Below are 14,390 nucleotides of genomic sequence, written 5' to 3' on the forward strand. Positions count from 1 at the left end.
CTTCCAGGATAGGTGTAATGTCTGCTTCATAGGTATGCAGGGCAGGCAATTAAAGGCCACAGTCTCCAGCACATGGTAATGACTCCCTAACTGAGAGTTTAGGGAACAGACTCAAATTTTGTGGGGCTTGATGCTTTAGACCCTCTTTATAGAAAAAAAATGGAATATTACTAATACAAAACTCTTATGAAAGTAATTACTTACATTAAGTAATGGCAATAAGACACAAAATTTTATAAATTGGTAATACCAATACACTATAAAATCAAAATCTAGAGACTGGAAAGATGGCTTAGTGGTTAAGGTACTTGCCCGCAAAGCCCAAGGACCCAGGTTCCATTCCCCAGTACCCATGTAAAGCCAGATGCACAAGGTGGCACATGTATCTGGAAGTGTTTGTAGTGGCTAAAGGCCTGCCCATTCTCATTCTCTCTCTGCCTCTTTCTCTCTCTCTCAAATAAATAAATATTTTTAAAAATTATAAAGAGAGCTGGAGAGATGGCTTAGTTGTTAGGGTGCTTGCATGCAAAGCCATAAGACCCAGGTTCAATTCCCCAGGACTCATGTAAGCCAGATGCACAAGGTGGCACATGCAACCAGAGTTCCTTTGCAGTGGCAGGAGGCCCTGGTGCACTCATTGTCTGTCTCTTTCTCACTAGTTCTTTCAAATAAATAAATAAAAAGAAAAAAATTAAAAGAAATCAAAATCCAGGAAAGGAACCTATATTTATATGAACTGCCTGACACACTGCTATAACCTCCTGCTTGGGGCTGCACAAACCCATGAGTTTTCATGTGGCAATAATTTACATTAATATCACTTTCTATAGGTGCAAAGATAAAGCAGTCTCCCTCAAGCACAGGTAATCAAATTTCATTTGGAATTATTATGGTAGTACATGCCTTTAATCCCAGCACTTGGGAGGCACAGGTAGGATGACTATTGTGAGTTTGAGGCCAGCCAGGGACTACTGAGTGAGTTTCAGATCATCCTGAGCTAGAGACTCTACCTCAAAAAAATTTATACAAATTAATTTCAGTCTCATGTCTTGGTTGGTAATGTCATATAGGTTGAAAATTATTGTCAAATTAGTAAACACCTCTTCACATGAGCCATAAAGACTCATGACACATCCTTGGCAGTGACGTTGTTGTCACATTTTGTTATATTCATGACAAATAAGTGAGAAGCTTAAACACTGAAGTATCTTTAAAAATGGTACATCTATAATTATGCATTTGCATTATAGAGTAGGTCCCTAACAGAAGAGAACTTCTATACTATGGACACTTAGTAAAAACTGAATCTTCCACTTTGAAGTTTGCATATCCACAGTTTAGCTACTGGCTCCATACCTCTCCAACCACACACGCATGGATGATGTCATGGCTCCCATTGGTGCTGTAGGGCTACCTCTGACTGGCCTTCATATAAGGACCCCAGATGAGCTGGCACAGGGAACAGTGTTTCTAGAAAGTAACTCCTGTACTAGGTTGGCCAGAGAAGCATACACAGACATGACACTATGAACTGCATCAGTACATTCCATAAAACCCATGCCAAATGTGTTCCTGCTTATCTCCCCCTTAGCTATATCTCAACTCCAATGTCACTGAACTCATAGAGAAATGTGATGGATGTCACTGTGGTGAATGGCAACATCAAGTGATTGCTGTAAAAATCTCTTTCAAATTGTGCAACTTAAAACCCTATGACTGTAGAGCTATACACACAGTTAGGGCTCTTCCAGGATTTCAGCAAGTGCAAGACAGGCTCTAGCAATGTATTCAACACCCTCAAAGGGACTCAGAAAACTGCTTAGTGGTTAAAAATTGCATGCCTGCAAAGCCTGCCAACCTGGGCTCAATTCCCAAGCCACATATATAAGCTGGACACAAAAAGTGATATAGGGATGAAGAGATGGCTCAGCAGTTAAAGGTGTTTGCTTGTGAAGCCTATGGCCTGGGTCCTATTACCCAATATCCATGTAAGCCAGGTGTTCAAAGTGGTGCTTGTGTCTGGAGTTTGTTTGCAAGAGGCTCTGGTGTGCCCATTTCCCTCCTTACCCCCTGTTTGGCACTAAAAAAAAAATGAGTTGTTTTTTTTTTAAGTGGCATAAGCACCTGGTGTTCTTTTGCAGTGGTAAGAGGCCCTGGCACCCTGTCTCCCTCTCACACACACAAGCACAAATAATAAAAAAAAATTTAAACTGGCAAAAATATGTGTTGGACAAAAGCAGGGCCCTGGGCTTGAGCTGCATTAGCTTCACAATACATTTGTCTCTGTGATCCTCATTACTCATCATTTGTCTTGTGGTTCTGCAAACACATTTAAACTCCTTAGAGGAAAGACGTACTATCTGAAGAGCTAGCACATTAGAAATAACCAGAAATATGTGTGTGTTAGTTCTCACATCTGTGAGAAAAGGGGGGTGTCTACATATACATGCAAATATATACACACATATAGATAGATGTACACATGCATGTATATGTATTATATTCTATATGCAAGAGTTTTCCTTTGTCATATGTATACACACACACACATTTAGTATCATCCATGGTTTCAGTCACCCACTCAAAGTCTTGTAATATATGTCCTTCACAGAGGACTATTATATACGCCATTTTTATATATTATACATTTACTACTTATACATATACTATATGGAGTAGTCCCCACTTACCCTCTACTTATAAAACCACCAAAAAAATTAAACCAATCCAACAGTGAGTGTTTTAGGTTACTGAGATGGGCTCCGGGTCTCATCATCTCCAGGAGGGAGGCCAATCTCAGAAAAAGTCACTGTTGTATGTAGCCTGGTGGACACTGACCTGTCCTTCCTTTAAGCCAGCGGGTAAGCCAGGCAAAGGAGACAGTCAACATTCCTGTGGACCGGTCAGGTCTTCCGTTAGTGACCCAAGAGAAGCGTCTTTGTCTCTACCAGGGGGAAAGAAACTTATTTTCAAGATTTCATCTTAAAGTGAATGTCCATTATCTGACCTCTTCCTACAGCTGGACTTTAAAAAAAAAATGGTGAAAACTACTGTAACATGACAATGCTTACTTACTGTATGGAGAAACATAGTTTTCTTTAAATGGATTTAGCATATAAAATGAAGGGCATTTGGAAGAACACACCAACAATAAATTCCTAACATTTATAGCTTCTGATTTCCACATTCCAAGTAAACAACATTTGTGATTCAACACTTTACCCAGTCAGTACAGAAAAAAATCTATTACCTACTAGAGTAGCATGCAACACAATGCATATATGTGATGCAGCAAATATTTCTTTAGTACCCTGGGCACATCTGCACCATCAAGATCTGCAGGCTGGGCTGGAGAGATGGCCCAGTGGATAAATCACTTGCTGCAGGAGTTTGGATCCCCAGCACCCATGTAAATGGTGGGCAGGTATGGGTGGCCCACCTGTAATCCCAGTGCACTGGAGGCAGACTCGTGGGGTCCTCAAGGTAAACTGACTAGTTAGAGTAGCCAAATAGGTTTAAGTAAGAGACCCTGCTTTGTTAAATAAAGTGGAGAGCAATCAAGGGAAGACCCCAGTGTCAACCTCTGGCCTCCACATGCACATGCACAAGCACACATGTGCGTGAGCACACATACGTGCATCCAAACCCACACCCACATATACAGGTGGCACAAGAGGTGGGGTATAGACCAAGCACTAAAAAAGGAAGCTCTCTAAAGGACTCAGCAGCTTTGCCTCAGGGCCTCTCAGCTGTAGGTCTAAAATCAAAGGTCTCTGCCTTCCAGACAGCCCCACTGGGTGTCACAAATGGGGAGTACCAGGCTCTCCAGGAAACAGCTGTCAGTTTGCATTTCTACAACTGTCTGAGGAGGAGATACTTGAGGAATTACTAGAGGAACTTTAAAGAGGACCAATGTTCAAAAGACTATGAAGACTGGTGTCTACCCAAATCAGTAGCAAGTGGAGTTTTAATATACATATATTATTTTAAGCAAAAGTCAGAAGTTGGTGAAATTTACTAAACCAAATGTTCAATAGGGATGTGTCATACAAGGTGATTTGTTCATAGATAAGAAAGGAGCAAATGGAGAAGCTACTGAAGACAGTCTCTTGAGACTTGAGGCATTAGACTTACGGTTCCCTTACACTGTGTGTGTTCATGTAGCTGTGTGCACAAATGCATTTCACACCTCCTGACTAGATGTGCAGCGTTCTTGAGGAGAGGGAGTAACAGGGATCTTGTTGCCAAGCCATTGGGTGCAGGAAGAGAGCAAGACAGGCAGCCACAAACTTTTCATGCATTCATTTACTCATTCCATCATTCCTTCTCCCCATTGGAAAAGTCCTTAGGGGAATGTGCCCACAGGGCCAAGGCACAGTGCCTCTTTTCAAATAAATTCAGGCCACAGGGACAGTCCATCACAGAAATCCCTGGCTTTGACACCACTTGCCCAGTCCATAGTGGCAAAGGCCCTTGCCAATGTCTGAAGTACCTCTGGCCACACAGACCAAAAAATGGTCAAAAGCTGGGATGCAAAGCAGACTGCACGGGGGCTCTCTGCTTTCTCTTCTGTCTTTCCAGGACTGCCAGTGGGCTTACTTAGATATGAACTGCCAAATCAGTACCAAAGTAAGTGGGCACACTCACTCTGTTAACTTCTAATGGAGACTTTCATAGAGGACTATAAACTTGTCTATTTAGCATATACACAAGTGGTGCGAAATGGAGTGGTATAACTTAATATTGTAGATGAGTCCTTTTACATTACATTATATACATTATATATCTCACTGTATCCTCAGTAACAACTTCTTGAGTTAGATGCTATTGTCTTCATTATTGGATGCACAATGTAGATTAGTGGCCTGAGCACAATCAACGAGGGGCAAATAGCAGACATGTATGCTCAATTCCAAGTGAGCTGAACTTGCTACACTGTTTCTCAAGTAATCCTCACCTCCAGTTCAGAGTTCCTTTCTAAAGGGGGAAACAGACCAGCTATATAAAGAAAGGACCCAGAGGGTACTGTCCAGTCCTTCACCTCTTTGGGTATTTGACACAGGCCCAGCTCTACATACCTGTGTAGAATTCAAATCCAAGCTCATGCCTACCAGCTATGAAACCTCATTTTGCTCACCTGTAAAGTGGGCATAAGGGCCTACTCCATATTGTCCAACCTATCTGCTATACTATAGCACCTCTCCGATATTGCAAATGTTTGCTGTGCCAGTTACTGTTGGTGCACCTTAGAGGAACAAAGGCTTGTCTTACAATTTGAGGGTCCATCATAGTACAGAAAGGATAACCTGAGGCAACAGGGCACACTGAATGAGCAGTCAGGAAGCAGACAGTAGGCAGGAAGTGAGCAGCTTTATGAAACCTCCAGGCCCACCTCCTTCAGCAAGGCTCCATTTCCTCAATTTTATGAAATTTAGGAGGCATGTGGCCCTGGACAGCTATAAATGTAGCCCACACAAAAATTTTAAATGTATTTTCAACATTATGAGATTATTCAGATTTTTAAATAATTCAATTGTGTGGTTCTTGGGCATCAGCTTTGAGGAAAATGTCATGTTATGTCACAATGTCATATAAAATAAATGAATCTACGCTTTTACAACCTAGAGGCTATAGTTTGGATATCTCTGATACATGGAAACTGTGACCCAAGATGACAATTCTTCATCCCCCGTGGCCTAGAGAAGCCCAAAGGTTGGAAACCCATTTAGAACTTAAAAGGTTCAACAAGCTTACAAAACAATACCAACAGCTAGGGTCTAAGTGCTCAAACACATATGTATATGGGGAAATTTTATATCCAAAGTACAACATTTATTAAGTCATCTTTGGAGACAAATTTTACATTATCTTTAAACATGTTTTCATATATTTACTTGAGAGAGAATGCTTTTATGTATTTATTTGACAGAGAAAGATAGATAGAGAAATGTATGGGTACACCAGGGCCTCCTGCCACTGCAAATAAACTCCATATACATGAGCCACTTTGTGCATCTGGCTTTACATGGGTACTGGGGAATTGAACCCAGGCCACCAAGCTTTGCAAGCTAGAGCCTTAACTGCTAAGCCATCTACTCAGCCCAAATTCTAATTGATAGCAAGTAGTCTTCCGTTTCTATCTAGAAACTTTGACGTTAATTAGCTGCTTTATTGACCCACTCTATGAAATTATCATCATAGATTTATTGCCTAGGTTTTGGAGGAAACCAACAAGTAAAGACATTAAGAAGGCTGGAGGTAGTCAAGGTCAAGAACCATAAGTCCTAGCTAGTGTAAGTCACTCTCTATGAATGGGACCCCATTCCTGGAAAGGCCCCTGCAGAAAAGCTGCATAGAAAGGCTCTTATTATCTACAAGTTTTAAATGACCTGCTGGTTCAGTACCATCTTAAGAAATGAATTGGGTCAGAATCCTGTCTCTGTTCCAGAGATACGGTCCTGCCTTGGGGCCCTGGCAACATCTGCTCTCTCCTGTCTGGCTCTTGCTACTCTAATCAAGGTCATGGTTAACTCCCTCACAGCTCTCAAGATTGTGATTCCCATACATGAGCTTCTCAACCCTTACTCCTCCCAATCCATGGTACTTTGCTCTTACTTTTCTATATCACCATTCACCTTTCAATATACTGCATCATTTACTTGAATTCATTGTCTATCCCTCTTCCCTAGAATCCCCAAAGTTGGTATCTTCAATATATGTATAATCTGAAATGTATGAACTGTGTCTAGCACAAAGCAAATACTGCTATTACATAAACAAAGTTAAAATGCATAGGTACTTTTACAAGTGTATGAAAAGATGAAATCAGCTAGGAATGATTCCACAGTTGCCTTCTGAGACCTAAAGCCAAAAGATTTCACAGCAGTGGGATGCAGGCATTCATTCATAAGTCTGGGGCATGACCTTAGGTGCTAAATTTAGTAGTGTTCTTGGTGTTTCCAAGCTTCCTTGTTACCAGGCTAACTGCACCTATTTAGGATGGCTATGCCAAAAGTGTTTCTACAAACTCAAGTATCTACACACAATGGGAAGCAAACAAACCCAGACTAGTTTTTCTGTCTCCAGGAAACAGCAGCAGGGCTCTGAATGGATGGACAGCAAAGCCAGTGGAGAAGTACTTCAGGGTTGCAGGGCTGCAGGATTTTGAGGCAATCTAAGTGGGGGATGGGGATGGGCTTCAGCTGGAATACTTGGATTGTTCATTGAGACACTTGCTCCAGTGCTGTACCAACAGGTAGATGCAAGGAAAAAAAAAAATAGGGAAACAGGTATAAGCATTCTTCCAAGAAAGAAAAAACAGCTAAGACTGGTGAAAAGTACTCTACCCTGTCTCTCAAGCTCTAAGCTCTTGTTTCTTACAAGAAAGGTAAGAGGAAAACATGCTACAACAAGAGATATTGGGCTTGAGGATACAGCTCAGTGGTGCAGTTCCTGCTTTATATGTGTGAGGCCCTTGGCTCAATCCCCAGAACCACCATTAAAAATAAAAAAAAAAAAAACTTAGGTAGACATATATAGAATGACAAAGACCACTATTCACAACTTCATGAACTTAATTTGAATAAAAGAGTTAGAATGAAAACTAGTTCCCAGAGTAGAACTGTCACCTCATCATATTTCTCTCTTATGGTTACTAAATTAGTTACTAAGTAAAACCTTTCAATAAAAGTAAAATATGTACATTTCTTAGTATTTTCATGATTCTTTATTGTAGTCACTGGGCAACAAAGACAAGAAATTAGTAAATCAATTATTAAAAATACTTATCATCATTATCTCCAAAATTTAGATTGAATCACAATAATAAAGTATAGGACTTTCATGTCCTTTTCTCCTTTTACTGTTATTCATTAAAATTATATTTATATGATATTACCAACTAATCCAGACATTTTTTCCTTGTTGAGATCAATAGGAATTGATTGTTTCTCTCTGTACACAGGGATACCTTTGAAAGTAAGGGGCCTCCTCGATGGAGGTACACAATAGTTTAAGCCAGCCTCTTCAATCCCAGGATTTCAAATGTTTCATTCATTCTAACATTTAATTGCATTAAGTTTACTGGTTCAAACTATTTCCTATTGCTAACCATGGCAAACAATTTGTCTAGGTTGTAGCTATTGTCACAAACTAAATTTGTCAATATTTTTACCATTAAAAGAGAAACACTAGCCCTTGGTAGTAAGATACCAACCCTTTAAAGTTGAGCTTCAGAAAATTTACAAACTCTTAGCTCTATTAAAAAATGTTTGCACAACACTGGGAAAATTTCTACAAATTAAAAAAAAAAACCTTATGATTATGATTTACCAATAGTCTTAAGTCATCTGATTACAAATTATATTCTCAAGAGGAATAATTGTTTTAAACTTATGTTGACATTTAATTAAATGTTATTTATATATTCTTTGAACCAGTTAGTAGTCCACGCAGGCAATTGGATAAATTATTGCTCAACTTACATAAATCATTTGATGTAACTATTAGAATGCAATGACAGCTTTCTGAAGTCAGGAGATATATGTATTTATAGAATGCATATTTATGTAGTTTTCCATTAATTACCAGGAGGGGAGGTACAGTGAACTAACAAAATTTCTCTTGGAACTTTGCTGAACTGGAGTTTAGCTTTAGCTTTATTTTAAGTCAGCAATCATGAGAAACCTGTTTATAGTTCAAGCACTTGCAGTTATGACTACTTGATCATGATATGAATCAGCAAATTTGTCACTCCATTAAACCACTTTTAAGACCACCCTTAAGACCACCCAAACCTGAGAGGCCAGCTGTTCCCCCACTCCTTTATGAGAGAAGATGGGAACAGCTATTACATGGATATGTTAAAACTGAAAATGTCAAAACCTGGGCAATTACTCATCAGAATGATCTTTTCAAAGGCATTTTGTAGACATTTTTCATGAATAGTTCCCATTCTGAAGGGCCCATCAAATCCCACTTAAAACAAGTATTCAATGCTTGCTAAGCACCTACTGTGTGCAAGGAAGAAAGCATTTTAGAGGTCAAAGAAGCCTAGGGCTGTATCTCATTATGTTCCTGCATAAATACATAGCAGTCGTGATTTACTGTTTCAACTTTGTAGAAACATAAACCGCATCCTTGGCATTCAGTTTGGACTTTCTGGGACAATTTGAGGCCACACGCGGCCCCTTCTCCATCCCAGCCCACACAGCACGCCTAGAGAGTGCCGACCACACCTTCCGCAGGTGGCTGGATCGCCAGAGCCCACAGCCCTGCCCATCTCCCTTCACAGGGAGTCGGGATGGCAGTGTGCGAACGTGTGCAAGGACTTCCCTGCAGCAGAGGACTTGTTGCGAGGTCCCCGGGTCCTGGGCGCCGCGGGCAACCTGCGGGCCTGGGCGGCGCCCCTCCCCCGCGTGCCCGCGTCCGCCCGCCCGCGCAGGCCGCCGCGGCTCCCGGCGCGCACCTTTGGGCCTAGCGCGGTTCGGAAGGCAGGTCGCCGAGCCGGGCGCCGCGGAGCGAGCGGCCGTCCCCGGCCAGGCTGTCCCCGGCGCTCGCAGCCTCCACGGGGCCTCGGGGGCGCCCCGGGCGCGGGGGGTTGGGCGCGGCCCACGGGCGCACCCGGAACCTCAGCCCGCAGCGCCCGGCGTCCGCGTCAGGCCGGCACGGGCGTGAGCGAGCGCCCGGGGGCTCCGGGGCCCCGCGGGTCCCCGGCCGGCTCTCCCGCGGTCGCTGTCGTCGCCGGGCGCCCGGTCCTCGGCCGGCCGCCGCCGCGGCCCCCTCCCGACGCACCACACCTAGCAACCGACGCTGACAGGACGCAGTGGCGGCGGCGGCGGTGGGAGGAGGAAGCGGAATGGCTGCCGCGGTGGAGCCACCCCCGCCCCCTCCCACCTCGCCGCCGCCGCCGAGCCCTGACAGCTCGAGCCCGGGCGGAAGCGGCCGGCGGCGTGCGACTCCCGCTCGCCAGCACCCCGCGGCCCCGGCGCCCCGGGCCGCCCGGACCCCAACCGGGCCAACTAACTCCACGCCGCAGCCCCGCGCCCGCCGGCCGCTCGCACGCCCGCCGCCGCCGCGCCCCGCGCCCCGCGCCCAGCCCGGCCCGCCGCATCCCCGCCGCCGCGCCGCGCACCCCCACGGCCGCCGCTCGGCTGCCGGCGCGCACGCCCCGGGCCCCGGCACCTCGGGGCGCCCCCTCCCCCACGCCGCATCCTCCCCCGCCTCCAAACACACCCCCATCCCCGCCGCCGCCTCCCCGCGGCCGGCCACCCCGGGCCACGCTTGGGGACCGGATAGCCGCGGGCAGGAGTTTTCCCGGCACCCGGCGCCCCCGCCCACCGCAGCCCCCCGGGGCCCATTTACCGATGTGGTTGTCCTCGATGTGCTCGATGAGGTCGGCCAGCGTGGGGAAGTGGAGTCCGCAGCCCCCGAAGCGGCAGGTATTGGAGAAGAAGGAGGCGGCGGCGATGCCTGTCATGGTGCTACATCGAGAGCCCCCCTGGAGTCGGCTCGGCGAGGGAGCGAGCGAGCGCCGGGAGGGAGGCGGGCGGGCGGGCGGGCGGGCGGGGAGGCCGGGTGGGGTGAGGAGAGGAGGGGCGGGGGAGGGGGAGAGAGGCGGGGTGAGGGGAGCGGCGAGGACCGGACGGAGGGAGAGGGGGCGAGCGGTGGGAGGAGAGCGAGGAGCCACCGGGCGCGAGGCGGAGGGGAGGCGGCGGCGGCGGCGGCGGGAGCGCGGGGGGAGGGCGGGGTGGGGGCGGCCGCCGCAGCTGGGAGGAGGGACCAGGGCGCGCGGCCACAGCTGTGCGGCCCCAACCTCCGCTCGGACCGAGGCCTCACCTGGCAGCGCCTGCCTGCCTGCCTCCAACTTTATCTCCCAAGGCCTGCCATTCGCAGTTTGCCATGCATGCAATCTGTCAGGATCCTTCTTAGTTATGTACGGTACATTCTTAATAGATACACATCTATTAATTACACATACTTCCTAGCGATGAGCACTCAGGGACTTAGCGGGCCCGTCTCTCGAGGACATTTGTTTGCACCTGGCCACCTGTCTGGGTGTGGTACTGACATCCACAGGGGACCCAGGAAAGGTAATTGTGTGCACCTTATTCTTTAAACCAATTTTTTTTTTTAAAAAAAAGTCCATTCTCTGGAGGTTTGTACTCACTAATTGATTTTAATGAAGTTTCCCTCTAGGCCACAAGAAAATCTTAGCTTTATTTAAATTTCAAAATAGAGTACTTGGTTGTCAAGTGCCCCTGTTTTACATATGCACTGCATTTGTTCTCCCTGCTCCTTTTGGGAAAACCAAAACTCAAATAATTTCTTACCCCAAATTATGACACTTCACTGCACCCATTACCCTGTCTCAAGTCTGGACCTTAACCCATTTGTGTGACTCTCCACAGCAGAAAGAACAGCACATTGGTTTAGGCTAGAAGGAATGGAAACACTCAGTTTTCACTATAGTGAAGATTTCTCCAATCAAGCTTATATCATCCTGTGAGCATTTTGACACACACACAAACACACACACACACACACACACACACGCACGCACGCGCGCGCGCGCACACACACACACGTATGTATAATTTGTAAGCAGAGAGAGAGAGAATGGGCACACCAGAGCCTCTTACTACTACTGCAAATGGACTCCAGATGCATGTGCCATTGTGTGCATCTGGCTTTATGTGGGTAATGGGGAATTGAACCTGTGTCATTGCATGCAAGCGCTTTAATGAGTGAACCAGCTGTCCATCCTTCTCCCATCTCATAATGATGACCAGTTAGGCCTGAAGGTGAGTTTTGCAGTTTCGCTGAAAGGCCAACATGTTGCAGTCACATTTTTACCTTTAGTTGATTTTTCTGATTTCTTCTAGGTTTCTACACATGATGATCCAAGGATGATTTTTTATGAATATGTGCATCCTGAATTTAGCATTTTTTCATCTTTCCCTTAGGAAGTTTCACTTACCTTCTGGTGTAGAGCTGTATGCATTGCAAGTATTCTTTCTTTTTCTTTCTTTTTTTGAGGCAAACCCAATAGACTGCCTTTTTTTATGTGAGAGAGCAAGTGTGAGAGTGATAGAAAGAGAGAGAGAGAATTGACACACCAGGGCCTCTAGCCACTGCAATTGAACTCCAGATGCGTGTGCCACCTTATTCACATGTGTCACCTTGTGCATCTGGCTTACATGGGATCTGGGGAGTCAAACATGAGTCCTTAAGCTTTGCAAGTAAGCCCCTTAACTGCTAAGCCATCTCTCCAGCCCCCAAGTATTATTTCCAGTAAGATTATGAAGGCTTTTCATGTAAGTTTACATAGAGGCACTTGCAACATTTCAGTTGTAGAAAGTTTTACAGTTACATGGCCTCCCTCAGCAGTTGGGCTGAATTCTCTTACCCATACCATGGTCTCCTTTAGTTCATCCTTCTGTTTCCCAGTTTGCAAGGTAGTAAACTTGCAAAGATGAGTCTGAGTTGGGTGTGGCTGGGGTAGCTTGTCATTAAGTTCAGTTTGGTGCCAAGAAAAATTTCTTGGGTCCAAGTGAGAGTAAAAGTTCTGATAATGAGCCATGGGACCTACTTTTTTGGAGACTGGGGCCAAGACCAGACAAGGGTCTGAAGAGCAGGGGTTAGAATTCTAGATTGTGAATTGGAATTTTGGCGGGTGTGCACACAGGCTGTATGTTTAGCTCCCCAGCCTGGGAAGGCCTTCATCCGAGAGCAAGCTCAATATCTGGCAGATACACGGCACGCCAAGTCACATGGATAAGCAGTGAATAAACTTCAGCCAAGAATGGTGCTAAAACAGCTTCCCCAGAGATGTTAGGCACCCCATTCTGCCGCAGCTGGAAAGGGCCCAGCCTTAGTGAAGTGATATCTCTGTTCTCAGGAGGATGGCTGTGGGAAGATTGTGGAGAGGCCCAGAGGTGGCTTACTCCAGAGAGCTCAGATGTGAAAAATGCAGGAAGCATACAGGCCCAAGGAAGAAGGACTGGACTGGGTTTCACCAAGGCCTTGCTCAGTGCTACCACCAGCCTCTACTACCTCCCCTCACAAGCAAAGCTTTGGTAAGCTAAAGTGAACAAATAGATTATTTTAGGGAAAAGAGCCAAATAACTTATGAAACAAATGAAGATTTTGATTTTTAAGACTTTTTTTTTTTAACATTTTGTAAGGGATCTGTTTACTTTTCATGAAATAACCTACTCTATTACCTCTTTATATGGTTGAAACTTTGTATATGTGACAGATCTGGCTCATCATTTTTTGTTTATTAGCACAGTGTTTTGGCTTTTCTTGTGACACACATAATCATGATCGTTGGAATCTGGGGTTAATCTTCAGGTCCACTGATTATGTAGATGTAGTAAACTGAGTCAGAGGTATCCTGAAGTCTTTCTCAATTGTACCCATCCAGTCTGTAGTCACAGTTCACTCAGCAAAATTTATTACACAATAAACAAAGGTGTAGTAACCATAGGCAAACTTCGATAAAAATGCTTTACAGTGAAATGCTTACTTTTGGTAGATTTCCATTTAAAAATATTTGTTATTGGGGGCTGGAGAGATGGCTTAGTGGCTGAGGCACTTGTGCAAAACCTAAGAACCCACGTCCAATTCCCCAGTGCCCACATAAATCCAGATATACAAGATGGCACATTAATCTGCATACATGTGCAGTGGTTAGAGGCCCTGGCACACCCATTCTCACCCTCTATCTGCTTCTTTCTCTCTTTCTCTCTCTCAAATAAATAGATAAAATATTTAAAAGTGTTTGTTCTAGAGTGTTCCCTTAGGTAAAGTAAATATTTTGGCTATACAATATGTAAATCAATACTTCAACCTATTTCTTCCAGGAGAAAATAATGATTGATGTACCTCTGTTCCTGAGAAAATATTTACCTCTCTTGTTTGGGGACTAAAATTATCTGAAAGGAAAAGGCTAGAAACTTTCCCTGCCTTTTTATTAAAACTTCTTGCCTCTCCCTGAAGCACTGTGCCTCTCAGGGTATAGGCCTATGGAGCATGGATGCATGGCAGTCCCATAGGATGGGATAGCATTATTAAGACTTGCTGTCCAGAAATGGTCTCCTAAACACAGTGTCCTAAGGATGGATCAGCTGCCTGGGAGGTGCAGACCCAGCAGTCTTGTGGAGCCACCTGGTGCTGCAGGAAGAGCCTGATTCTTACAGCTGACTGCTCTCCCCATACACGACTCAGTTATCACAGAAGTGTCCAGTCACCTTGCCCCATGCGGGCAGTGGTCAGTCCTACAAGAGGGACTTTATGTACATTGCATTATTTTGAATCTAACCCCACTGTTTTCAAGTCTAGCTTTCTCTAGCTTTGTGGGTCCACTCTTGAGTCCCTTATGTGGTGCC

At 45.1% G+C, this 14,390-nt stretch overlaps 1 protein-coding gene and 1 long non-coding RNA gene across 5 annotated transcripts in view; one reads left to right on the forward strand and one right to left on the reverse strand.

Moving 5' to 3' along the window:
• The window catches only part of Jazf1 (JAZF zinc finger 1), a 336,912-nt gene extending 326,362 nt beyond the window's left edge, over positions 1–10,550 (reverse strand). The window contains exon 1 of the mRNA XM_045136032.1: positions 10,363–10,550. Coding sequence (XP_044991967.1) covers positions 10,363–10,477 — 115 coding nt within the window. The 5' untranslated portion in view covers positions 10,478–10,550. The remainder of the gene's footprint in view (positions 1–10,362) is intronic.
• The window catches only part of LOC123455321, a 67,642-nt gene continuing 63,546 nt past the window's right edge, over positions 10,295–14,390 (forward strand). For 3 of the 4 annotated variants that reach the window (XR_006633836.1, XR_006633834.1, XR_006633837.1), the window contains exon 1: positions 12,905–13,076. This is a non-coding gene — a long non-coding RNA (uncharacterized LOC123455321). Of the gene's footprint in view, positions 10,440–12,904; positions 13,077–14,390 lie in introns of those variants that run through there. The other variant, XR_006633835.1, reaches the window with a different exon arrangement.

The sequence above is a fragment of the Jaculus jaculus genome, chromosome 16 (genome assembly GCF_020740685.1).
Source record: "Jaculus jaculus isolate mJacJac1 chromosome 16, mJacJac1.mat.Y.cur, whole genome shotgun sequence".
Taxonomy (NCBI): domain Eukaryota; kingdom Metazoa; phylum Chordata; class Mammalia; order Rodentia; family Dipodidae; genus Jaculus; species Jaculus jaculus.